At 47.2% G+C, this 23,408-nt stretch overlaps 3 protein-coding genes across 5 annotated transcripts; 2 read left to right on the forward strand and 1 right to left on the reverse strand.

Moving 5' to 3' along the window:
• Positions 1-9,760: 9,760 nt before the first annotated feature.
• Positions 9,761-16,190, forward strand: LOC123427334 (tRNA-dihydrouridine(20) synthase [NAD(P)+]-like). 3 transcript variants are annotated; one of them, XR_006622388.1, is made up of 11 exons: positions 9,761-9,960; positions 10,768-10,873; positions 11,222-11,360; positions 11,540-11,648; positions 11,738-11,874; positions 12,290-12,426; positions 12,952-13,058; positions 13,170-13,297; positions 14,236-14,327; positions 15,128-15,223; positions 16,003-16,190. XR_006622388.1 is itself a non-coding variant. In XM_045111350.1 (10 exons), exons 1-9 carry the CDS (start codon positions 9,916-9,918, stop codon positions 14,288-14,290), a joined length of 963 nt encoding a protein of 320 aa, XP_044967285.1. In that variant the 5' UTR covers positions 9,761-9,915; the 3' UTR covers positions 14,291-14,327; positions 15,128-15,571. The 3 variants fall into 3 exon arrangements, 1 of the variants encoding a protein (XP_044967285.1); XR_006622387.1 differs by lacking the exon at positions 16,003-16,190 and adding an exon at positions 15,314-15,571; XM_045111350.1 differs by lacking the exon at positions 16,003-16,190 and having other exon boundaries at positions 15,128-15,571.
• A 453-nt stretch (positions 16,191-16,643) lies between these two features.
• Positions 16,644-19,125, reverse strand: LOC123427333 (L-type lectin-domain containing receptor kinase SIT2). The gene has a single exon (XM_045111349.1). It carries the CDS (start codon positions 18,821-18,823, stop codon positions 16,793-16,795), a length of 2,031 nt encoding a protein of 676 aa, XP_044967284.1. The 5' UTR covers positions 18,824-19,125; the 3' UTR covers positions 16,644-16,792.
• A 1,049-nt stretch (positions 19,126-20,174) lies between these two features.
• LOC123427332 (L-type lectin-domain containing receptor kinase SIT2-like) lies at positions 20,175-22,661 on the forward strand. Its single transcript, XM_045111348.1, has one exon. The coding sequence runs from the start codon at positions 20,443-20,445 to the stop codon at positions 22,474-22,476; it is 2,034 nt and encodes a 677-aa protein (XP_044967283.1). The 5' UTR covers positions 20,175-20,442; the 3' UTR covers positions 22,477-22,661.
• Positions 22,662-23,408: the final 747 nt, after the last annotated feature.

Here is a 23,408-nt window from a genome sequence, read left to right on the forward strand (position 1 = left end):
CCAATTGCCAGTTCTTGTTTTTTCCGTGTTTTTGACCCCTTTCAGAGGAGGATTTTAAATGGAGTCCAAATGGAACGAAACCTCCAAAAAGATTTTTTTCCGAAACAGAAGAAGATCGGGAAGCTTGAGAACCAAGGCAGGGGGGCACCAGGGACCCCACAAGCCCCCTAGACGTGGCCAGGGGGGCCCGCGCCTCCCAGGCGTGTGGGCTCCCTGGGCCACCTCTGCCCTAGGTGTTTCGCCTATATATTCCCTAAAATCCTAGAAAAAATCAGGAGATCATCGAAAGTACTTTTCCGCCGTCGCAAGCTTCTGTCTCCGCAAGATCCCATCTGGGGCACGTTCTGGTGTCGTGCCGGAGGGGGATTCGGATACGGAGGGCTTCTTCATCAACACCATGACCTCTCTAATGATGCATGAGTAGTTCACCACAGACCTACGGGTCCATAGCTAGTAGCTAGATGGCTTCTTCTCTCTCTTGGATCTTCAATACAAAGTTCTCCACGATCTTCATGGAGATCTATCCGATGTAATCTTCTTTTGCGGTGTGTTTGTCGAGATCTGATGAATTGTGGATTTGTGATCAGATTATCTATGAATCTTATTTGAGTTTGTTCAGATCTCTCTTATGCGTGATTTCATATCCTTGTAATTCTCTTCGAGTTGTGGGTTTTGTTTGGCCAGCTTGATCTAGGATTCTTGCAATGGGAGAAGTGCTTGGTTTTGGGTTCATACCGTGCGGTGACCTCACCCAGTGACAGAAGGGGTAGCAAGGCACGCATCATGTTGTTGCCATCAAGGGTAAAAAGATGGGGTTTTCATCATTGGTTTAAGTTTATCCCTCTACATCATGTCATCTTGCTTAACGCGTTACTCTGTTCGTCATGAACTCAATACACTAGATGCATGCTGGATAGCGGTCGATGTGTGGAGTAATAGTAGTAGATGTAGAAAGTATCGGTCTACTTGTCTCGGACGTGATGCCTATATGTATGATCATTGCCTTAGATATCATCATGACTTTGCGCGGTTCTATCAATTGCTCGACAGTAATTTGTTCATCCATCGTATTATTTGCTATTTTGAGAGAAGCCTCTAGTGAACACTATGGCCCCCGGGTCTACTTCACATCATATTTTCAGCCTTATACTTTTACTTCGTTGCACTTTTCGCCTTCAGATCTCACTTTGCAATCAATCTTGAAGGGATTGACAACCCCTTTATAGCGTTGGGTGCAAGCTCGTTTGTGTTTATGCAGGTACTCTGGACTTGACGATATTCTCCTACTGGATTGATACCTTGGTTCTCAAACTGAGGGAAATACTTACTGCTCCTGTGCTGCATCACCCTTTCCTCTTCAAGGGAAAAACCAGCGCAAGACAAGTCTCCGTCAACGTGTCAATTTCTGGCGCTGTTGTTTGTTGCCCTAGCAGCCACCCCTGACTGCGCCTAGGGAGCTTGTGGGCTCCTAGTTGGCCCTCTGGCTCCCCCTTTTGCTACAAGAAGGGTTTCGGTCTGGAAAAAATCGAGAGGAGGCTTTTCGGAGGATTCGCCGCCGCCACGAGGCGGAACTTGAGCAGAACCAATCTAGAGCTCCGGCAGGACGATCCAGCCGAGGAAACTTCCCTCCCGGAGGGGGAAATCGTCGCCATCGTCATCACCAACACTCCTCTCACCGGAGGGGACTCGTCACCATCAACATCTTCATCAGCACCATCTCATCTCCAAACCCTATTTCATCTCTTGTAACCAATCTCTGTCTCGCGACTCCGATTGGTACTTGTAAGGTTGCTAGTAGTGTTAATTACTCTTTGTAGTTGATGCTAGTTGGATTACTTGGTGGAAGAGTTTATGTTCAGATCATTGATGCTACTCATTACCTCTCTGGTCATGAATATGATTATGCTTTGTGAGTAGTTAGTTTTGTTCCTGAGGACATGGGATAAGTCATGCTATAAGTAGTCATGTGAATTTGGTATTCGTTCAATATTTTGATGTGTTGTATGTTGTTTTTTCTCTAGTGGTGTTATGTGAACGTCGACTACATAACACTTCACCATTATTTGAGCCTAGAGGAAGGCATTGGGAAGTAGTAAGTAGATGATGGGTTGCTAGAGTGACAGAAGCTTAAACCCTAGTTTATGCGTTGCTTCGTAAGGGCCTAATTTGGATCCACTAGTTTAATGCCATGGTTAGACTTTGTCTTAATTCTTCTTTCATAGTCGCCGATGCTTGCGAGAGGGGTTAACCATAAGTGGGATGCTTGTCCAAGTAAGGGCAGCACCCAAGCGCCGGTCCACGCACATATCAAACTATCAAAGTAACGAACGCGAACCATATGAACATGATGAAAACTAGCTTGACAGAAATTCCCATGTGTCCTCGGGAGCGTTTTTCCTCCTATAAGACATTGTCCAGGCTTGTCCTTTGCTACAAAAGGGATTGGGCCACTTTGCTGCACCGTTGCTACTTTTGTTACTTGTTGCTTGCTACGAATCATCTCACCACACAACTACTTGTTACCGATAATTTCAGTGCTTGCAGATATTACCTTGCTGAAAACCACTTGTCAGATCCTTCTTCTACTCGTTGGGTTCGACACTCTTACTTATCGAAAGGACTACGATAGATCCCCTATACTTGTGGGTCATCAGTGTGCTCGGTGTGAATGTGTGTAAGTTGTAGTGGTACTGGTAAGCTCACCAAGTAGGGTACAAGGTAAGCACAAGTCTATGCTCGTATTTAACCAAACAATGTGCACTCTTGTGACCACATACAATGCAAGCAACCAAACGCGATGCGTAGAGGTATCGCTAAGATGTAGGGAGAGGACATGCAGGCAACCAAACAACATGCAAATGTTGGTTTTTTGCCTGCATATGCTCAACCTGGCCCAACTGGGACAGGTATGCAAATGGGCAAAAAACGATGCAAATAACCAAACATGCCCTATGTGCTTAGGTGCCTCGTCTCCTCCGCTCAACCGTGAGTCTCCTGTGCGTAGCCGCCCCATCTCCTGTGTGCTGGCAGGTCTTCGCCGCGAGCTCACCTGGGTGTTGCCACTGAGATCCACCTGCCATGCCTCTCAGTCTCCTCTCCATCTCATTCCTTCTCACTCCATATCTTTGTACTCCCTTTGTTCCTAAATATAAGTTCTTTTAGATATTTCACTAAGTGACTGCATACGGAGCAAAATGATTGAATCTATACTTTGAAGTATGTCTATATACATCCGCATGTAGTCTTCTAGTGGAGCCTCTAAATAGACTTATATTTAGGAACGGAGGGAGTATATTTTTATTTTTTCATTGTGTTTCAATTAATCAACATACCTCTCGATTAATGTAACCTCATGAGACAGTTTGGCATATGGAGAACATGCTCCCTATGTTAATAAATGGATGATGGTTTAGACATGGTTAGAGCATCTCTAGGAGACCCCGTTTAATGCCCTGACCCACGAAATAACCGCCAACATACGGGTCCACATGAAAAAGATGCTCGATCAGACACCGTATTAGACCACGATTTATAAAAAAATTGTGGGGCACGACAAAAGTTCGCCCTCAACCTTTAGATTCACGGGGTGGGATGCTGACCCGAGATCGCCCCCTATCCACAGCGAGATTTGGCACGAAGGAAATTTCCGCGCGATCGTTCCCGCTTCCCACCCCCTTTGCCGCCATTGTCCCGCTCCGGTCCATCTTCCCCGACCATTCTTCACCGCCATGGAAGCCTCCCAGCTGCCCCCATCACCGTGGTTGTCGCGTATGCGCAATCCCCTTCGGCAAATCTCGTCGCCGGCCATGTTGCCCCGCCATTGCTCAAGGCACGACCGTGTCTGTCCGCAAGCGGCAGGGCAACATCGTCATGCACGGCAGAAATCCGGCTAGCCCGGTCGGGAAGGCATGCACGCTTGGCGTCGCGTCGCTGCGCGATCTGCCACGCCCCTGCTGGAGAAGAAGGGCAAGGTTTCGGGGTTGAAGCGCAAGAAGGTTCCTACAAAAAGGTCGGCTACTTCGTCCTCTCTCTTCGCCACGACAAGAGGTACCCCGACGATGCCCTTGAATGGCGCTACTTCCATTGCAAGTGAGGTGTTCGACGAAATGGCTAGTTCAAATGATGCCACAACCAAGTTCATCAACTTGTTTGACACCAACACCTTTGACATCGATCAAGCCTCGATCGGTGATTTAAATTACAAAGAAATCGATGGCGGCGTGGATGGTCACGGTGGTGAAGATGAGGTGGAGGAGATAGACGAGGGGGGTGTATAACCAAGCGCAAGCAAAAAAGCGCGAGATCGAAGAACTACACGTTGTTCGAAGACCAAATCTTGATCAAGGCTTGGAGTGTAGTGTCTCTTGATGCGTACACCAGCACATCTCAAACTGCTAAGAGGTATTGGCAAAGGATCGAAAATTAATACTTACGCATGATGGCAAGATATCCTAGTAGGACTCCATGCACCTTTCGGTCACTCCAAGGTCGTTGGGACGTGATCAAGCCGACTTTAGCTGTTGGGTTGCTTGCTTGGAACAAGTTCGCAATGCTCCTCCAAGTGGGACCGTGAAATCTGACTATGTGAGTTTGTTTACTTCCCAAGTTGTGCAAATCATTCGTAGCATTTTAAGTGATTGCATCATTTCATTGTTTTCATTGTGTGGGACAAAATTGCCCAACAAAGATATAAATGCATGGAAGCTTCCAAAGGTAATTTTTTTAAAATGGAGCATTGTTGGGAATTGCTAAAAAAGTGTGATAAGTGGGAGTTGATCGAGAAAGAATCCCCACTGAAGAGAGGTTCACTTACGACCATGGATGATGATGAAGAGGATGATGGCCCATGAAACTTGAACAAACCCGATGGAGACAAGTAGTCAAGGGAGAAGATCAAGAGGAAACACGAGGCGTCGAGCTTGCGGGACAAGATAGATTCCATGGTGCAATCAAATGAGTTGATGTTGACGAAGACATTGGATGCAAAGAAGGAGTTGGAGAAGAAGGCACGAGAGAAGCAAGAGAAGTGGCAATTTGTCAAGGTCGAGGGGTTGCACAAGGCAACCATTGAGGAGAGAAGAGTCTTTGCCGATGAGACCAAAGCCATGGCCAAGCTTCTTATTGAGGAGAACAAGATCATGATATTGAACCGCGATGACATGAACGACATCACCAAAGAATGACATAATATGGCATGGAGAGACATCTTGATGTTTTCTCGTCAGGAGTTAGAACTTGTGCCGCTGATGCTTTTAGTGCGCCCGACTATGTTTTCCCATCAAGAATTGGAACAAGTGCGTGTGATGAACTCAGAGGCGGTGATGGCATCGATGGCGATTGTGCGGAGTGAAGAAGAATATGATGATGATGGACGTGGTCGTTGCTTTTGCATGAAGTCCTTTTGCGTTTGTTATAGAAAACTATATTTTTATTCGCGTGCGAACTATGTTTTATTCTTCGAATTTGACTCAATAGTCGGAATCACTCTTAAATTGGTTAATCCGAAGTTTTTGATTTGTTATAGAAAATTATATTTTTATTCGTGTGCGAACTATGTTTTATTCTTCGAATTTGACTCAATAGTCGGAAGCGGGCTCTGGCCGAGCAGACCCCGCGTAGCCGACCTGTAAAACAACATATTCTTTTACGGGTCGGGTCGGCTACACGGGTCTGCTCATGTGGCACCGACGACCACCTCTTAATCTAGTAACTCTAGTTCCCTCCTTTTTTCCTCGCCCTCTATCTGTCCCGGTCGATCGGTCGCGAGAAGGAAGAGAAATAAGGAGAATAGGAAGATGCGAGAACGCCTAAACCATCTCAAGCGGCAGTCCGATGAAGATTAGCCATGTATCTACCCACGTGAATCCACTGCTTACTTCCTTGTAAAATCCCTAACCAGGCCAACACAGAAAATCGGTCAGAAAACCAGAAAAGGAAACCGGCAACACGTGTCAATCAGGGAAGAGCCAACACCAACAACTGCAAACGTGCGGGAGGAGACGAGGTTGAGTTAGCTTAATTATTTTATAATGCAAATCATAATTCCTTTCTTCTTGTTGGTTTTCTTTGAAGGGTCTTCTTCTTCTTCATTGTGTGAAGAAGGTTATCTATTTCTTCTACAATGAAACATATATTTTTTAGAAAAGTGAAAACAAACCCGGCTCAAAAGCCCTATCTATAATCACCTTAGCCCAACTCAGGCTTTTGTTTTTAAGGGGTTCCTAACCGAAATCATTAATTGAGGAGTTAACCTTTCAAAGATCACTCCCACTTTTCGAGGTTGTGACAATTGGCGCACTGCATGCGTGCCACTTGTCACAACCTTGGAGTTTTTCCTTTTTTTCCATTCGTATTTTCAAAACATTTTATCTCCTAAACCGTGCGTCCAAATCTTGAACCGTTTTCATCGTTGGTTTTCTCGCGTCGAGATCTTCAAAGCTAGATCTCATGTTGATAGGCTTTGACGATTCTTTTTTACGAAAAAAACGAGACCAAAAAACCGTACCTCTCGCAATAGAAAAAAACAGAAAACACGTTTTTTTTTTCGTGTTTTCCCTTTCTGAGAGGCACGGTCGTGCCTCTCACGAAAGCAAAACCGTGCCTCTCGTGAAAAAACGCATTTTTCCTTTTTCAAAAGGCACTTTCCTCTTGCGAAAGCAAAACTGTGCCTCTCGCGAAAAAAGAAACAGAAAACGCGTTTTCCCCTTTTCGAGAGACACGACCGTGCCTCTCGCGGAAGCAAAACCATGCCTCTCGAAAAAACGCGTTTTTTCTGTTTCCGAGAGGCAGGGTCATGCCTCTCGCGTAGGCAAAATTGTATCTCTCGTGTAAGCAAAATCGTGCCTCTCATAAAAAAACAGAAAATATGTTTTTCCGTGTATTTTTTTTCTTAAAAACCTAAGAAATATGTGCGAGAAACCGAAACATAAAACAAATTAAAAAAATCAATGTAAAAAGCCGAAAACCGCGTGCAAAGAATAAAAATAAATAAAATACAGAAGAGATGGTCAGAATGCAACACGAGGCGATGGCCGAGAACGCGCAACGCATGAAAGTAATTGCTTAGAGTAGGGTTGCAAGAAAAGATTGATGCTCGTGAGCCGCTCGAGATCGACTCGTCTTTTGGCTCGACTCGAGGTTGACTCGAAAAGAAATGAGTTAAGTATGGACATTTTTTGTAGCTCGATCGAGAAACGAGCCGATCTTAAGTCAATACTCGCTCGCTTGATTTTATCTCAATAGCTCGGCTTAACATCATTACTATGTTAAATAATCCTGCCATATATTGAATGGAAATGGAATAATTTATTACCATATATATTGCTCATGATTTTTTTTCATTTTATTTACTCCCTCCATCACAATTTATAAGGCGTGCACGTGTATCTAGGTCATCAATTTGATTTATATAAAATATATTGTTTAACACAAAAATTATATCATTAAAAAATAGAACATCTAAAGTTTCTAATGATATATTTTTTGTAATATATGTCTTTTATTAAGTTGATCAAATTGACGACCTAGATACACGTGCAAGCCTTATAAACTGAAACGGAGGGAATATTTGCAAACATGGAAGTTTAATTAAGTGTGGAGGAGGTTTAGGCCTTATTATGGTACATGTTGCTTTTGACCAGAATTCTCAAGCACATGCTCTTTCATTTTTCTGTCTTTCTTCCACGAAAACCATCACCTGTTGCAACCTTGCAAGATGAGCTCTCACGAGAACGACGAGATGGTTGTACAATCGATCGAAGTAAGCCCCTTTTCCATTTTCACATCGAATGACATCTGAATACATTTACTTCTCTTTTTCAAGATCCGAGTTATAGTCACACTATTCGCGTGTAAAATACTCTTGCATAGGCTGCACGTGATTCAGAGTACTGTTAGCCGCAGTAAAAAATCTTGTACTAGATATAGTCACCGCTCTACAGATTCAGAACACAACCTCATCCATCAGTCTAACACACGTCCGCCTCCAGCCCTTCGCCTCGTTCCCCACCATGAGCATGCCTCGCCATCGACCCACGCGTGAACTCGCGACCTCTACGAACTCCAAGACCATCTACGACCTACACTATACTACAAATTCTTATGATCTTCGACAAATAATTTGTTTTTCCAATTATACATCTGTCATGAATTGTCTCTTATGTTGGTGCTAGACTTTTGGTTATTAGAGAATAAGTCGAACTACTTTGAATAAGCTACATTATCATAGTCTTGATTGGAATAATATTTGTAGTGCTTTCTTATGTCTTGATTTGCCTTATCTAGTTGGATCATCCTGGAAGATTTATATTTTTTACTGTCTCATTTAACTTGAAACTAATTCGAGATTGACTCGAGATCGTTACAAGCTGAACACGAGTGAAGTTTTATGGCTCGACAATTAGCTTCACTTAGTTTGAGCTCGCTTGAATTTCAATATGAGTTGAGCTAAGCCAAGTACAACTCGCTCGAACTTGACTTATTTGCAGCCCTAGCTGCGAGGCAACCGAAATAGCGCTCGCTGATGGTAACTAGTTAGCGAGCACTTCTTCGGGAGCCTTCGAGCGATCACTCTCATGCGTCGCCATTTAGCGCGTTCTCAGCCGCCACCACGTGTCGCGCTCTCAACGTTCCCGTCGTAATTTTTTTCGCACGTGTTTTTGGCTCTTTAGAGTGATTTTTTTCTGGATTTTTTTGGTGTTTCGATTTTTTTATCATCTCGCAAAAAAAAGAAACTTTTGGACAATATTTTTTTCGCAAAAAACGCGTTTTCTATTTTTTTTACGAAAAAACACAGTTTCTGTTTTTTTGCGAGAGACACGGTTTTGCTTTGCGAGAGGCACGATTTTGCCTTCGCGAGAGACACGGCCGTGCCTCTCGAAAAGAGAAAAAACGTGTTTTTTGTTTTTTTTTGCGAGAGGCACGGTTTTGCTTGTGCGAAAGGCACGGATTTACATTCACGATAGGCACGCCCGTGCCTCTCGGAAAGGGGAAGAAAACGCGTTTTTCTGTTTTTTTTGCGAGAGACATGGTTTTGCTTCCGTGAAAGGTACGGTTTTGCCTTCGCGAGAGGCACGTCCGTGCCTCTTCCGAAAGGGAAAAAATGTGTTTTCTAATTTTTTTTGCAAGAGACACGGTTTTGCTTCCACGAAAGTTACAATTTTTCCTTCGCGAGAGGCACGTCATGGCTCTCCTGAAAGGAAAAAAACGTGTTTGCAGCTCTCTCTTTTTTTGCGAGAGACGCGGTTTTGCTTCCGCGGGAGGCATGGTTTTGCCTTCGTGAGAGCCACGACTCGTTTTCTGATTTTTTTTCTATCGCGTGAGGCACGATTTTTTCGTCCGGTTTTTTCTTCTGGTTTTTTCGTGAAAAAAAAGTTCGCCAAAACCTATTAAAATGGGATCTAGTTTTGAAGATCTCGACGCGAGAAAATCAACGGTGGAAATCAACGTGGAAACAGTTCAAAATTTGGACGCATGATTTAGGAGATAAAATATTTTAAAAATACGGATCTACGAAAAAAGGAAAATTTTCAGGTTGCGATAAATGATACGCATGCAGTCCGCTATTTATCGTAACCTGTGAAAATGGAAGTAATCGTTAAAAGGTGCAATCGCTAACTAGTGATTTCGGCGCTCGATAGCCGGTGGCTCCCGTTCACAACTTAAGTAAGAGCGAGAAGATTTGGGCTTTTGAGCAGCCGGCCCAACAAGGAAACGTGCGAGAGGTTCCGGTCTAGAGAGGACGCAGTGCTCTGTTCCTGCACGGGACAGCGCGGTCGCCGCCAGCGTCGCCTTTTCTTCTTCCCTGTGGCACTGTCCGCTCCGGAACCTTGTCCCCAGAATTGAGGGGTAGCAAGGAGAGGGTCAGAGGCGGAGCAGCCGCAGCGGCAGAGACGCGGCGACACGAGGCAAGAAGAGATGGACTACCGCAACAAGCTCGTGCTCGCGCCCATGGTCCGCGCGGTAACTACTCCAAACCCTCCCACCCCGATTCGCAGCAGCGTCCCGCATGAGCTGGAGGCGTAGGAACCGAGTTTTAGTCCCCGGAGCACGGGGACCTAGATTCAAGCCTCCCTGAATCTAGAGCGGGAAGCTTTAGTGCCGCACGGGGTGATTGAGTAGCTCGATGGGCGATTGCCCGTGTTGCTAGCCGTGCTAGTCAGAACGAACCCCGAGAGATCTCTAGTTGGAAATCAGGGTTTCTTGGATGCAGCTCTAGGGACTGGAATAAGTAGCACGATATCTCCATTGATGAACTGATTAGTTCTTTGTATGGTTCTCAGTTGCCCGATGCTGGATTCCTGATTAAGAGGGTGCTTGGATACGTTTTAGTCCCATGACTAAAAGTAGTGAGACTAAAACTTGCTAGCCTCACCCATGCTTGGATCCAAGTACTAAAGAGACTAAAATCAAGTTAATGAGCATTTATTATCCTCCAAACTGTCCAATCCAGAACTTGCATGAGGAGTTAAATGAGGAGAGAGAGGACTAATGCACATTTTAGTAGGGGTACCCCTGACTAAAAGATTTTAGCCTCAAGACTAGTTTTAGCCTCTCTTTAGTCAGGGGCGCTTGGAACTTTAGCCTCTTAAAGAGACTAGTTTTAGTCAGACTAGTTTTAGTCTCTTGGATCCAAGCACCCTCTAAACACTAGTTATCCTCCACAAATCACAGTTATTTCTAGACAATATCCTCCTTGTCACACATTTCTTCAACGTCTTTACATAGTTATATGTGGAACCTTCCTTATTCTGTCAATGATTTTTGCAGGGTACTCTGCCGTTTAGGCTACTGGCTGCTGAATATGGCGCCGATATTACGTATGGAGAAGAAATAATAGATCATAAGTTTGTGCACTGTCAACGTGTTACAAATGGTATTGTAGTCCAACTGATGTTTCACGGTTTATTATCATCTCACAAGTCACAACTATGACTACCACATCAATGATTATGTTCTGCTCATAAACTACCGTTTTCGCATCTTATAGTATTGTAGATAGCTTTACTCCAATAATGTTGCATTTTAAGTCAGTAACTGATTCTTGGATGTGTTTTTGTTTTGTTTGGAGATAGATAACAAATTTAATTGAAGGACAACTTAATGTACAAGTGTATGATTTAAGGACAACTTAATGCCACTGGATTTTGTTTCTTTGTTCTACATGCTGTCCAGATTTGTGTGGTATCCACTCATTCTAATCATTATGTTCATCATTGGTCAGAATCTCTTGGGACAACTGATTTTTTGGAAAGAGGGACTGATAGTGTTGTTTTCCGAACATGCCCGCAAGAAAGGGATAGGGTTGTCTTCCAAATGGGCACATCAGATGCTGTGAGAGCACTTAAAGCTGCTGAGATTGTGTAAGCCTTACTTCTGAGTTTGCTCTTAATAGCGAATAACTTAAAGTTCACCGTGTTATTGGGGAAAGGCTGCTAACTAAATTGTTTGGTCTGATGATTTGATCAACACATTGAATTGGCCTTTTAAACATATGCTGATTTGCATCTTCTATTTAATCATAGTTTTTCATCCTCACCAGGTGCAATGATGTTGCTGCTATAGATATCAACATGGGTTGTCCAAAGGCTTTTTCTGTCAGTGGAGGAATGGGTTCTGCATTACTATCCAAACCTGAGCTTATACATGATGTACATTCCTACATGGTCTTTTGTTCTCTTACTTTCATATCCTTGGACTTTACTATCCTTAATCAGGCTATGCTAACTATTCCATGTAGATTTTGACTACATTGCGGAGGAACTTGAACACACCAGTGACATGTAAAATCCGTCTTTTGAACACACGCCAGGACACTGTGGAGCTGGCACGCCGGATTGAGAAGTGTGGTGTTCCAGCTCTGGCTGTCCATGGAAGGTAAGCACAAATGCAATTGTACTTCTGAGTCTTATCTTGCTTGAAAATGCACAATTTACCATTCGTGCTTCTTAAGGGCATCAACCAAATTTAACACCCAAGATTGTAAATCCTGGTGAAAATTCTATTCATATGCAGACCATTCGGTTTATTAGAATTGTATAGTACCCAAATTGATGCGACTTATCCATGGAAAGTTCAGGGAGTGACTCCACATTTTTGCTCACTATTTTTTTTCCAACATCCGAGTTTTACATTAACTAACTTGTGGATTTACTTTGTAATCCATTGGGTTTGATTTTTACAGTAATCAACATGAAATATGATGTGCTGCATCCATGCATATTTTTCATGGGCCCTAGGATCATCTCCGAGTAATTGTTTTCCTCATGTCAGCCGTTTTTTGAAACTGCAGAAAGGTCAAAGACAGGCCAAGGGATCCGGCTAAGTGGGATGAGATTGCTGATGTTGTGTCCGCACTGTCAATTCCAGTTATAGCTAATGGGGATGTATTTGAGTACGAAGATTTTAAGAGAATCAAAGATGCTACAGGTTTGTATGTTTGATTCATAATATTGTGCTCTTTTATTAGTTTTTTTAGTAGAGTACAGTAAAGAGAAATAAAGAAATATTCCATCTGTTTGGAAATAAGTGGTGTGGTTTTAGTTCAAGCATGCCACTTATTTCCGAACGGAGGGAGTACATAAATGGATGTCAGCTAAAATCTCACTGCTTTGGGTTTCTTTGCTTGCCATTTATCAGCATTGCGCTTACTTTACACTGAGCCAAAAGAAAGATCTCCATGTACTGTGATTGTGATAATCATTTCCTAAGTGCCAAATGGCAATAAACATCTTAGTTCGCTGGAAAATGAAAATATATCAGTCACAAACAAGCATGTATAATCTGAGTTTCTTGAAACCCCATAAATGTGTTATAAAAGTTAACAAATGTGAGGGATTGACACCTTGCTTCCAGTGTTACTTGGTGAGTCAGAGTGCACCGACATATTGTTGTTTCTTCTCTTTCATGTTGTTTTTAACAATGAGTTTGTGTCTTGATTAAATCGACTTCTAGGTGCCACATCTGTAATGGCTGCTAGAGGTGCCTTGTGGAATGCCTCCATTTTCTCTCCTAATGGCAAAGTACCTTGGGAGGATTTCAAAAGAGAGTATGTGAGAAAGGTATTTAAAAATGTTGCTCCCTGCATTTGTTCTGTGCAAACATCAAAGTTAAAATCGTCCTGTTTTACTTACTGGTTCTATATGTCTTTACCCTTTATTTCTTTTGAGCAGACTATTTTGTGGGACAATTGTATTAAGAGCACAAAGACGACACTAAGAGAAATAATAATGCACTATATTTGCCTTGAACTCCCTGAAGGGAAAGGTGTGATAAAGTGTGGTTCGTCAGCAGATGTAGCGTAAGTGAAGCCAAATTCCTATCTGTTTTCTTTTGCATATCATGAGCTCATGTAGCACTATATTTGGAGATGCATTGCTCTTCTATAATACCCGTGGATAATACTGCCTGAATTTATGGTTTTGGTCTTACTGGAATGGGCCCATTCACATATAGCACATGCAAGATGCCATTGTTTGCGGGGTTTGTGTGTGCCGCCGGGTGGTTGTGTGTATTTGTTGGCAGCTATGTCATTTTGATCACATAGAAATATCAGTGTTAGATTCTGATTTAGAAGTACTTTAACGTCATTATTAGTTTATATTAGAAGATTTCTTCAAGGAACCTATTATATTAGCATGCTGAAATATTTGGCTTAATAGACATAATAGTGTTTTTCAAAAAAATCCCACCTATCAAGTACAGACAGAAAAGCTTCTTTCTGCTGATAATATTGCCTGTTAAGAGTTCATCTCACATGGCTTTACCCAGCTGGACATAGATTAGTTGGTACTCCCTCCGTTCCTAAATATAAATCTTTTTAGGGATTTCACTAGAAGACTACATACGGAGCAAAATAAGTGAACCTACACTCTAAAGTGTGTCTATATACATCCGTATGTAGTATCCTAGTGAAACCTCTAAAAAGACTTATATTTAGGAACGGAGGGAGTACATGTCACCATGATATATTTCCAACAGGATCCTCCCCTTTCTTAAAGAAGACTAATGATCAAACCGTGGAATAACGCTGTTTAGAAAGGGGTCAATAGACAATTGGTAGCCTTGAAATTGCCTTTTAAAATTTATAACTGAAGAAGTAGGCAATCAGTTTGAACAAATGAAATGCAAACCTACCAGATTTTGCAATGCTGTGGTTCTTGCAATCTTCCTCATTTTGTATTGTGTTTATTCCTTAATTTGCAGTTATCTTAACGCTTACTCTTCTCATGTTTTCAGGAGACTTTATGGGGAAGAGGATTACTATAATTTTGTTGTTTCAAATAGGAAATGAACAAAACAGGATTTTGCTAACCTCTCATGTGACCCAGGTATCTATTTCATATAGTACATCTGTGCAAGTTTGCAACTCGTGATAAGGAGTGAAAGAAGTTTTTAGATAGAGCTGATGCAATTATATGATATCATGTTGTCTTGAAATTCTCTCCTGCAAATTTCATAATGTCTCAAGAAATTCATGTTTTTTTTTTTTGCGATGGTCTGTTCAAGAAATTCATGTTCAGTAACAGGATTGCAAAAGATTCTAAATTTTAATTGTACGGTTCCCTTCCTTTGACAATGTAACTGGTAGCTTCCTTTGGCATCGTAACTGGTATGTGCCATTGCCAGTCTGTATGGTTTATACATTGGAGTGGAGCAAGTGGGTTGTAAGTTGCAATTTGCTAATTGTACGAGCGTGTCAGTGTGCGTGCTGTGGTTTCCTGAACCATGGAAAGAAGGACAATTCTTTCTAGAGTATGAAGGTGTTGTTAGCTAACACCATTTGGAACAAAGACACCAAATCTTGGATCTGAAGTGTCCAAGTTTCAACTTCGCAAAAATTGCTTCAGAAAATACAGCTAGGTTTGCCAATGATTTGTAAGCATTAGTGTTCATGACTCATGAGCTGACAATTGGAATTTGTCCCATTGTGGACCTGTGACCCCTGTCGTGAAGGGCAACTCTTATCCAAAAAGATGGACTAGAAGTTGTTGGTAATTTAGCTCCATATTTGATTAATTTACCTTCAACTTTATTTGGTGTGTTGTGTTTCATAAGTCCTGTCGGTCTTCGGTCCCTTATTGACATTTTGTTTACTTTTCGCTTTTTCTAATTTCATGTTTTCTGACAGCTTCTGCTTGGATCCCTCTGTTGGTTTTGCGAATGTTTTCTCTGGAGGTCTTTGCATGAGTTTTGGAGAAATTCATATATCACCAAACAATACAAGGTGTGCAGTTTTGGCTTTTGGACTTTGCCATTTTGGTATACGATCAAGATCAACTGAGAATTCACTGATTCCTTATTTTGTGGGGTACAGTTTTCGGCGTGTTCTTATAGGATTTTTTGAGAAAAAAAGGCTGTTGCTTTAGACTGACAGGAATCTTGAAGCATTTTGAGATACTGTGTTCTTTCCGTTTCTGACAAAGTATAATCCATAACTGATAAACACCATTTCTGTAAGCTTACATTTATTAGTTATTCTGCCGATCCGTATTGACGAAAGGCTGTGTCATGTATTACTCATGGAAATCATGTAACATGGAAAGTTCAAGTAGACATTATTGTGTTACCTGCACATGGATTATGTTCAATTGTTTATCATGATTCAAATGATTTGGAGTTGTTTGATTAAAAGAACAAACACAGGATTTGGGGAGGATTTTAATCCTTAGGAACGTTTATTGTGCGGGTTTGTATTTTATACAATTTGTAGGATTTGTAATTATGTACTCCCTCCATTTCAAAATATAAGTCTTTTTAGAGATTTCACTAAAGGACTACATATGAAGCAAAAGGAATGAATCTATATAATATGTCTATATACATCAGTATTTAGTCTTTTAGTGGAACCTCTAAAAAGACTTATATTTAGGAACCGTGGGAGTAGAATTTACAGCATTTGGTTTCGGTCTTGGTTTTGTTCCTTGATTAGCTGATTTCATCCCATGCATATGATGCCATCAATCTGGTTGCTTTGACAACACCAAGATCTGGTTGCTTTGGCAGCACCGAGAGTGGGGGGCTGAAACTGCCTCTTGTATTATGGATTCTGGAAGCGCAAAGTCTGCGTCACCCATGACATTAGAGACCATATATAGATCACATGCTGTTTCTTCTGGAAGGACTTGTTAATATACTTATATGCTACCATGATATTTCACTCAGATAATTGTTGGAGCGGACCAATTATTTTCCCTGGTTGCCGTCTTCTAGATGCCCAGACCAATGTCTTTTTTGGGGTAATTCAAACCACTTTTACTGATCAGTAATTTTTTCATCAAAATACAAAACTTTATGTGTTAAGAAAGAGAGTAAACCATATTTACATAAAAAAAATGTTCAATGGATCTGAATAAAAATATGTTCAACACGCTTGGAACTCGTCATCTTGTGCCATGGGTGATTGGGAACATCAGGATCACTACTGCTCCTAGCATAAATATTCAGATTTGGAGGGGATCAGCATCATGGTTTACATTCAGAAACTCCTAGCACTACATTAGTTGACAAAGCTGGTAAGAGCACAGTGGGAGATCAAACACCCAAATCTCCCTTTTTCGGTCGGTAATATATCATCTGAACATGAAACAATGCTGAGCATGATTGCACAACACTTCGCATTCAGGTTATGATCCATATACCACACAGAAAAAATGCACCCGGTTCTTAACATTCAGGTTATGATCCATATACCAAACAGAAAAAACGCACCCGGTTCTGAACATAGACAAAACATATATAGACTTTTAATAAAGACGGGTAGTTCTAGTTTCACGACGACGAGAGCTATAGGGGATCATCTTCCTCCGGAGAGGTCGGACATCTGGGACATGGTACCGGCGGTGATGGAGGTCATCGGGTAGGACATGACGTAGGGATCAAAGCCCTGGTCCTGCATAAGCGCCAGCATGTTGAAGCTCTGGTACGTGGGCGATAGCTCCGGCAGCTTGAGGTCGCCGTCGAGGTACTGCGCCACCTGCCGCGTGGTCGGGCGCGCGGCGGGCAGCGGGTGCGAGCACAGCAGGCCCAGCCTCAGCACCAGGCCCGCCTCGTGCTCCACGACGTCGCCGCCCAGGCGCGGGTCGACGGCTCCGGTGACGGTGCCGGCGCGCCACTGGTCGAGTACCCAGTCCACGAGCACGAGGTGGTTGTCGCGCGCGTCCAGCACCACCGGCTTCCGGCCGCACGCCACCTCCAGCATGAAGGCCCCGAAGGCGAACACGTCGGACGCCTTGGAGGCCTTGCCCGTGTGCCCGAGCTCCGGCGCCAGGTACCCCATGGTGCCCACGACGTGCGTGGTGTGCGGGTCCGTGCCGTGGTCGTAGAGCCGCGCCAGCCCGAAGTCGCCGAGCCGGCCGTTCATGTCGGCGTCCAGCAGCACGTTGCTGGCCTTGATGTCGCGGTGCACCACCACCTGCTCCCAGTCCTCGTGGAGGTACAGCAGCCCGGACGCGACGCCCTTGATGATCCCGAACCTCTGCCCCCACCCCAGGGCTGCCTTCTCCTTCTGGTCGCCGTACAGGTGCTTGTCCAGGCTGCCGTTGGGCATGTAGTCGTACACCAGCAGCAGCTCGCCCTTGCGCCGGCAGTAGCCCAGCAGCTGCACCAGGTTGCGGTGCCGGAGCCGGCCGATGGTCACCACCTCCGCCACGAACTCCCTCATCCCCTGCCTCGACCCGTGCGCCACCTTCTTCACCGCGATCTCCGCCGACTTGGACTTGGGGAGCGAGCCGCGGTACACCCTCCCGAACCCGCCGATGCCGAGCAGCCGCTCGTCGCTGAACCCGTCGGTGGCGTGGTAGAGGTCCTTGTACGAGAACCTGTGCGGCCCGAAGGTGACCTCCCACTCCTCCTTGAGCTCCGCGAACATGCGCCGCCTCCGCATGTACACGAAGACGGCGGCTGCCACCGCGAAGACGAGCAGCGCCGACGCTATCGGCAGCACGATCTCCAGGGTCTTGGACCGCGGCTTGGGGAACGTGACCGGCATCGACGGCAGCGAGGAGATGTTGAGCGCCGGGGCGGCGCCGTTCATCTTGAAGCTCCACCCGAGCACGTAGTGGCGGCAGAAGAGGATGCCGCTGGACGACGAGAAGCCGACGTAGGCGGTGTCGTCGATGACGGAGGAGAGGTTGACGGTGGTGGAGAGCAGGGGCCTCTTGGGCCTCGCCACCTGCAGGGGCGCCATGGTGACGTTGACCTGCATGGTCTGGCCGTCGAAGTCCACCCACACCTGCATCGGCTTGCGGTCCACCAGGCTGATGTTCCTGAAGGCGCCGGTGCCGTCGTCGTAGTAGCCGGCGTTGTCGGCGTCGACGGAGTTGAGCCCGTTGACGTCGATGCCGACGTGGTTGCCGCTCATGTCGTTGAACTCGGAGTTGAGGATGGTGTCGAACTCCACGGCGAAGAGGTGGTTGGTGGCGTTGCCGTTGTTGGCGGAGCCGACGAGGCCCAGGAACTGGCCCGGCAGCGCGGAGGTGAAGTTGCGGCTCTTGGCGACGACGAAGGCCATGCCGTGGCTGCTGAGCGTGTCGTAGGCGCCGATGATGCCGATGACGAAGGCCGTGGAGAAGGACTGCATGGCCGTGCTGTTGGGCGCCCGGTGGAACTGCAGCGGCGTCGGGAAGAAGGCGTGGCCCTTGAGCTGGCTAGTGGCGTTGCTCAGCTGGAGCAGCCCGTTCGCGGTCACCGTGGCCATGCCGTCCATGGTGAGGTTCGCGCCGGTGAACCCGTCGAAGACGAACTGCTCGTCCGCCGCCGCCGCCGGGCCGAGGCCGAGGAAGAGGAGCAGGAGAAGGAGCGGCATGGCTCGGTCGGGAGGCGGCATGGTCTCTGGATCTCTGCCGTCCGCCCTCCGCAGACACAGCGGGTGGATTGAAGCGAACGCCGAGCGGCGTGGCTGGGCTCTATAGCGTCACTGCTACTCTTGTGTGCGTGTGGGTGGGTGGCTTAAGACTTAACCCAAAAGTAGTGTGAAGTTGACCGGATGTAAACGTGGAGATGAGCACAGATCCTGGTGGGATGGTGAGGCTCTGAGAGTGAGAGGAGCAAGGCAAAATCTAATCTTCGGTCCCGCCTAATCCTGGGCCCGTGTGAGAGCGACCGCACATGTGTGGATGGACGCGTCTTCCCGGAGCCGTGATGTCTCTCGAGCTCTTGGCTTTGTCCTTGTCCGCTACCCGTTCATCCTGATAGGTCAACAGGGTCGCTGCGTCAACGATTCCGGCACGGTTTTCCGAGTGGACGCGACCGGGGGAGGGCGGCGCGGGCACGCAATAACTAGCGGGCGCAGCCCACCGGCGCCGTGCCGGCGCCCACAGGCCGCGGGCCGCGCGTGGGGACTCCTATCCTTTGCGGCGCGTCCGTTGGTAGGAACCTTCCTTGGCTCGTCTCATCTGCGTGTGGGGCTTGCCGCCCACTACTCCATTGACCGATCCACTCGCCTGGTTTTCTCCGGTGGTTGAAGATCGAAGAAAACTCCCAACAGATTTGTGGCTAGCCACCCACTACCTGCTTCGAGGATTTAAATACGACGCCAATTCTTTTGACTCTGGCAATTTCCGGGTCCATTTCTCTGCAACCTTAAATGACCCTGACACGAGTGATATAATAAGAAAAGAGGGCGCAATGTCACGAGGAGTCAAACAAGGACGCACCAACACCAACTCAATTTCGTCGCAATTAGGCTATTCGTAATAAAAGTATCATAAGTAATAATATATCATATACTCCTATATCAAATAGATTTATTTGATAATGTAGCATATTAGTAAATAAGAAGTGAGGTGACCACATCATATTAAATATTATATCATTTTATATTAATAATTAATAAATTAATTTAAATACTAATTTATTATATTAGGTATTATAAAAAACAATATCATTTATTAATATAATACTCCGTATGAATATTATTATTATATGACAGAGCTGCCTAATACGTATCTATCCTATCATCTACAGGCTACTACGATACAGTGTTGCGGTGTGACGCTCAACCACTCACTCCTGTCATAATGTCGTATTTTTGTATCAACTGCTTTCTGACTTTGACTCCTGGGGTCGTCGAAGTATAGTGCACGCGTACGTACGCAGCGCAAGGTCTCCACTGGAGCACTAGTGGCATAGTTTGTCTCTGTACCGTGATCTTGCACAGCTCTGATTGTACTCCCCACCCACGTTAGCTCTGATTAGCAAGCACCCCTCCCCACCCACGTTAGCAACACAATCTTGATTACTCGCACCCAAAGCAGCAGATTTTGAACGACGACTCGCCGTTCGGGTCAATGCGTCGCACCATCGCCAAGTTTGGAATCGCATCGTTCACACGCGGCAGTCCACTATACACTCTACACTACAAACCACAGGCCTGAGCCGCTGCTCGCACAAGAGACCGAGGCGCCGCAAGCAACGCACGCACGCACGCACGCACGCTTCCCTCCGATGGGCCCTCACCGCCTTCTCCTCCTCCTCCTCCCAGTCCTCCTCCTCGGTGCCCATGGCTTCGGCCGTGGCGCCGCGCAGGCGGCCGACCAGTTCGCCTACAACGGCTTCGCGCGCGCCAACCTCACCCTCGACGGCATGGCCGCCGTGGCGCCCAACGGCCTGCTGGCGCTCAGCAACGGGACGAGCCAGGCGGCCGGCCACGCGTTCCACCCGACGCCGCTCCGCATGCGCAACGGCGCCGTGCAGTCCTTCTCGGTCGCCTTCGTCTTCGCCATCGTCTCCAACTTCACCGTGCTCAGCGACAACGGCATGGCGTTCGTGGTCGCGCCCAGCACCAGGCTCTCCACCTTCAACGCCGGCCAGTACCTCGGCATCCTCAACGTCACCGACAACGGCAAGCCCGACAACGGCGTCTTCGCCGTCGAGCTCGACACCATGCTCAACCCGGAGTTCCAGGACATGAACAGCAACCACGTCGGCGTCGACCTCAACAGCCTGCGCTCCGTGCAGAACCACTCCGCCGGCTGGTACGACGACGCCACGGGCGTGTTCAACAACCTCAGCCTCATCAGCCGCCAGCCCATGCAGGTCTGGGTGGACTACGACGGCGCCACCACCCGGCTCGACGTCGCCATGGCGCCGCTCGACGTGCCCAGGCCCAGGAAGCCCCTCATCTCCGCGCCAGTCAACCTCTCGGCGGTCGTCACCGACACGGCGTACGTCGGGTTCTCGGCGGCCACGGGCGTCATCTTCACGCGCCACTACGTTCTCGGCTGGAGCTTCGCGCTCAACGGCCCGGCGCCGCCGCTCGACACCTCGAAGCTCCCGTCGCTGCCGCGGTTCGGCCCCAAGCCACGGTCCAAGGTGCTGGAGATCGTGCTCCCGATCGCCACCGCGGCGTTCGTCCTCGTGCTGGCCATCGCCTTCTTCATGTTCGTGCGCACGCGGATCAGGTACGCGGAGGTGCGCGAGGACTGGGAGGTGGAGTTCGGGCCGCACCGCTTCGCGTACAAGGAGCTGTACAAGGCCACCAAGGGGTTCAAGAACCGGCAGCTGCTGGGCACCGGCGGCTTCGGCAGGGTGTACAAGGGCGTGCTCCCAAAGTCCAACCTCGAGATCGCGGTGAAGCGGGTGTCGCACGACTCCAAGCAGGGCATGAAGGAGTTCATCGCCGAGGTGGTCAGCCTTGGCCACCTCCGGCACCGGAACCTGGTGCAGCTGCTCGGCTACTGCCGCCGGCAGGGGGAGCTCCTCCTGGTGTACGACTGCATGCCCAACGGCAGCCTCGACAAGTACCTGCACGACAAGGCCAAGCCCGTCCTCGGCTGGAGCCAGAGGTTCCAGATCATCAGGGGCGTCGCGTCCGGCCTGCTGTACCTCCACGAGGACTGGGACAAGATCGTGATCCACCGGGACATCAAAGCCAGCAACGTGCTGCTGGACGCCGACATGAACGGCCGGCTGGGCGACTTCGGGCTGGCGCGGCTGTACGACCACGGCGTGGACCCGCAGACGACGCACGTCGTGGGCACCATGGGGTACCTGGCGCCGGAGCTGGTGCGCACGGGGAAGGCGACGCCGGTGACGGACGTGTTCGCCTTCGGCGTGTTCGTGCTGGAGGTGACCTGCGGGCGCCGCCCGCTGGGGTGCATCGCCGCCGACGACCAGAACGTGCTGCTGGACTGGGTGCAGGAGCACGAGCGCAGGCACGCCGGGCTGGACACGGTGGACCCGCGGCTGTGCGGCAAGTACGACGCCGACGAGGCGAGGCTGGCGATCAAGCTGGGGCTCATGTGCGCGCACCCGCTGCCGGACGCGCGGCCCGGGATGCGGCAGGTGACGCAGTACCTGGAGGGCGAGGTGGCCATGCCGGAGGTCGTGCCGACGTTCCTCAGCTATACCACGCTGGCGCTGATGCAGAACGACGGGTTCGACTCGTTCGCCATGTCCTTCCCGTCCACGGTCACCACGGACGCCAGCCCCACCTCCGGCGACGTCTCGGCCGTCTCCGGCCTCTCGGGTGGAAGGTGAATAAACAAGGACAAGAACTAGTAGTCGCTGCATAAGTCGTTGATTTTTGATTTCTCATATATCGCGATGCTAGCCACCTCTGCGTCATCTTCTGTATGTGTAGTGTAACATGTCGTAGTAGTAGAACACTACAGCAAGTAGTGGCACTTTTCCATGCGAGCAGCAATACAGTGGTGTTTGTCTAATCTGCACCCCGTATCATCGGAACACATCAGTACTTGTTGCGAACCGAAAACTAATCTTGAACCGTCCTCGTGGTGGATGGAGTGCACAATAACTATGTTATCTTCGAGCCACCACCGCGTACCGGCCCGGCGCACGGCGCTTCGTCGTCACGGATGGCGTCTCGGCTTGGATTCGGCGTGCGCGACAGGACGAAAGCGAGTGGGTAATCACGGTGAGATGATGACCGTGACGGCTCCCGTTTTGTGTTGGCGCACCGTGCACGCACTGGGTTTCTGCGGCCGCCTGTTGTTTTCCTACCCGTCACATATGCGACGGTGGCGTGGTTTCGGTTTGGCTCCTTGCAGCTTTTGTTCATGTTCATGTTCTTGTCTTTTTCACAAAAGTCAGTAAAATGAACAAATCTAACTTGTTAACGCAAGAAAATCATAAAATAAACCATGTTTGAAATAAATTTACTATCCTAATATTTTTGTGTGGCGTCCGACAGTCAGACATCCACATTATATTATGTGACATCGAAGCCCTAGGCATGATGTGGGATTTGGAATGCACATTCGTTAAAAGAACATGCATGTGAACTCCGGACAACGTTGTGTTGCATACAAAAAGACGGTGGCCGAATCACTAGACAAGGCTCTAGAGTTATTTGCCATAAAAAAGGCTGATGCTAACTTGTACTTGGATTTAAACGAGTCTGCCTCTCCAATTGTTGATAATAGTCCTTCACGCTGAACTAAGATGACATG

Source organism: Hordeum vulgare, chromosome 2H (genome assembly GCF_904849725.1).
Source record: "Hordeum vulgare subsp. vulgare chromosome 2H, MorexV3_pseudomolecules_assembly, whole genome shotgun sequence".
NCBI classification, from domain to species: Eukaryota; Viridiplantae; Streptophyta; class Magnoliopsida; order Poales; family Poaceae; genus Hordeum; species Hordeum vulgare.

Excerpts from the sequence above, each read along its gene's own strand:
- LOC123427334 (XM_045111350.1), top strand. The coding sequence starts at position 9,916 with ATGGACTACCGCAACAAGCTCGTGCTCGCGCCCATGGTCCGCGCG. Across the intron at positions 10,874-11,221 it reads CTGTCAACGTGTTACAAATG|AATCTCTTGGGACAACTGAT; the intron begins GTATTGTAGTCC and ends ATCATTGGTCAG. Across the intron at positions 12,427-12,951 it reads GAGAATCAAAGATGCTACAG|GTGCCACATCTGTAATGGCT; the intron begins GTTTGTATGTTT and ends ATCGACTTCTAG.
- LOC123427333 (XM_045111349.1), bottom strand. The coding sequence starts at position 18,823 with ATGCCGCCTCCCGACCGAGCCATGCCGCTCCTTCTCCTGCTCCTCTTC.
- LOC123427332 (XM_045111348.1), top strand. The coding sequence starts at position 20,443 with ATGGGCCCTCACCGCCTTCTCCTCCTCCTCCTCCCAGTCCTCCTCCTC.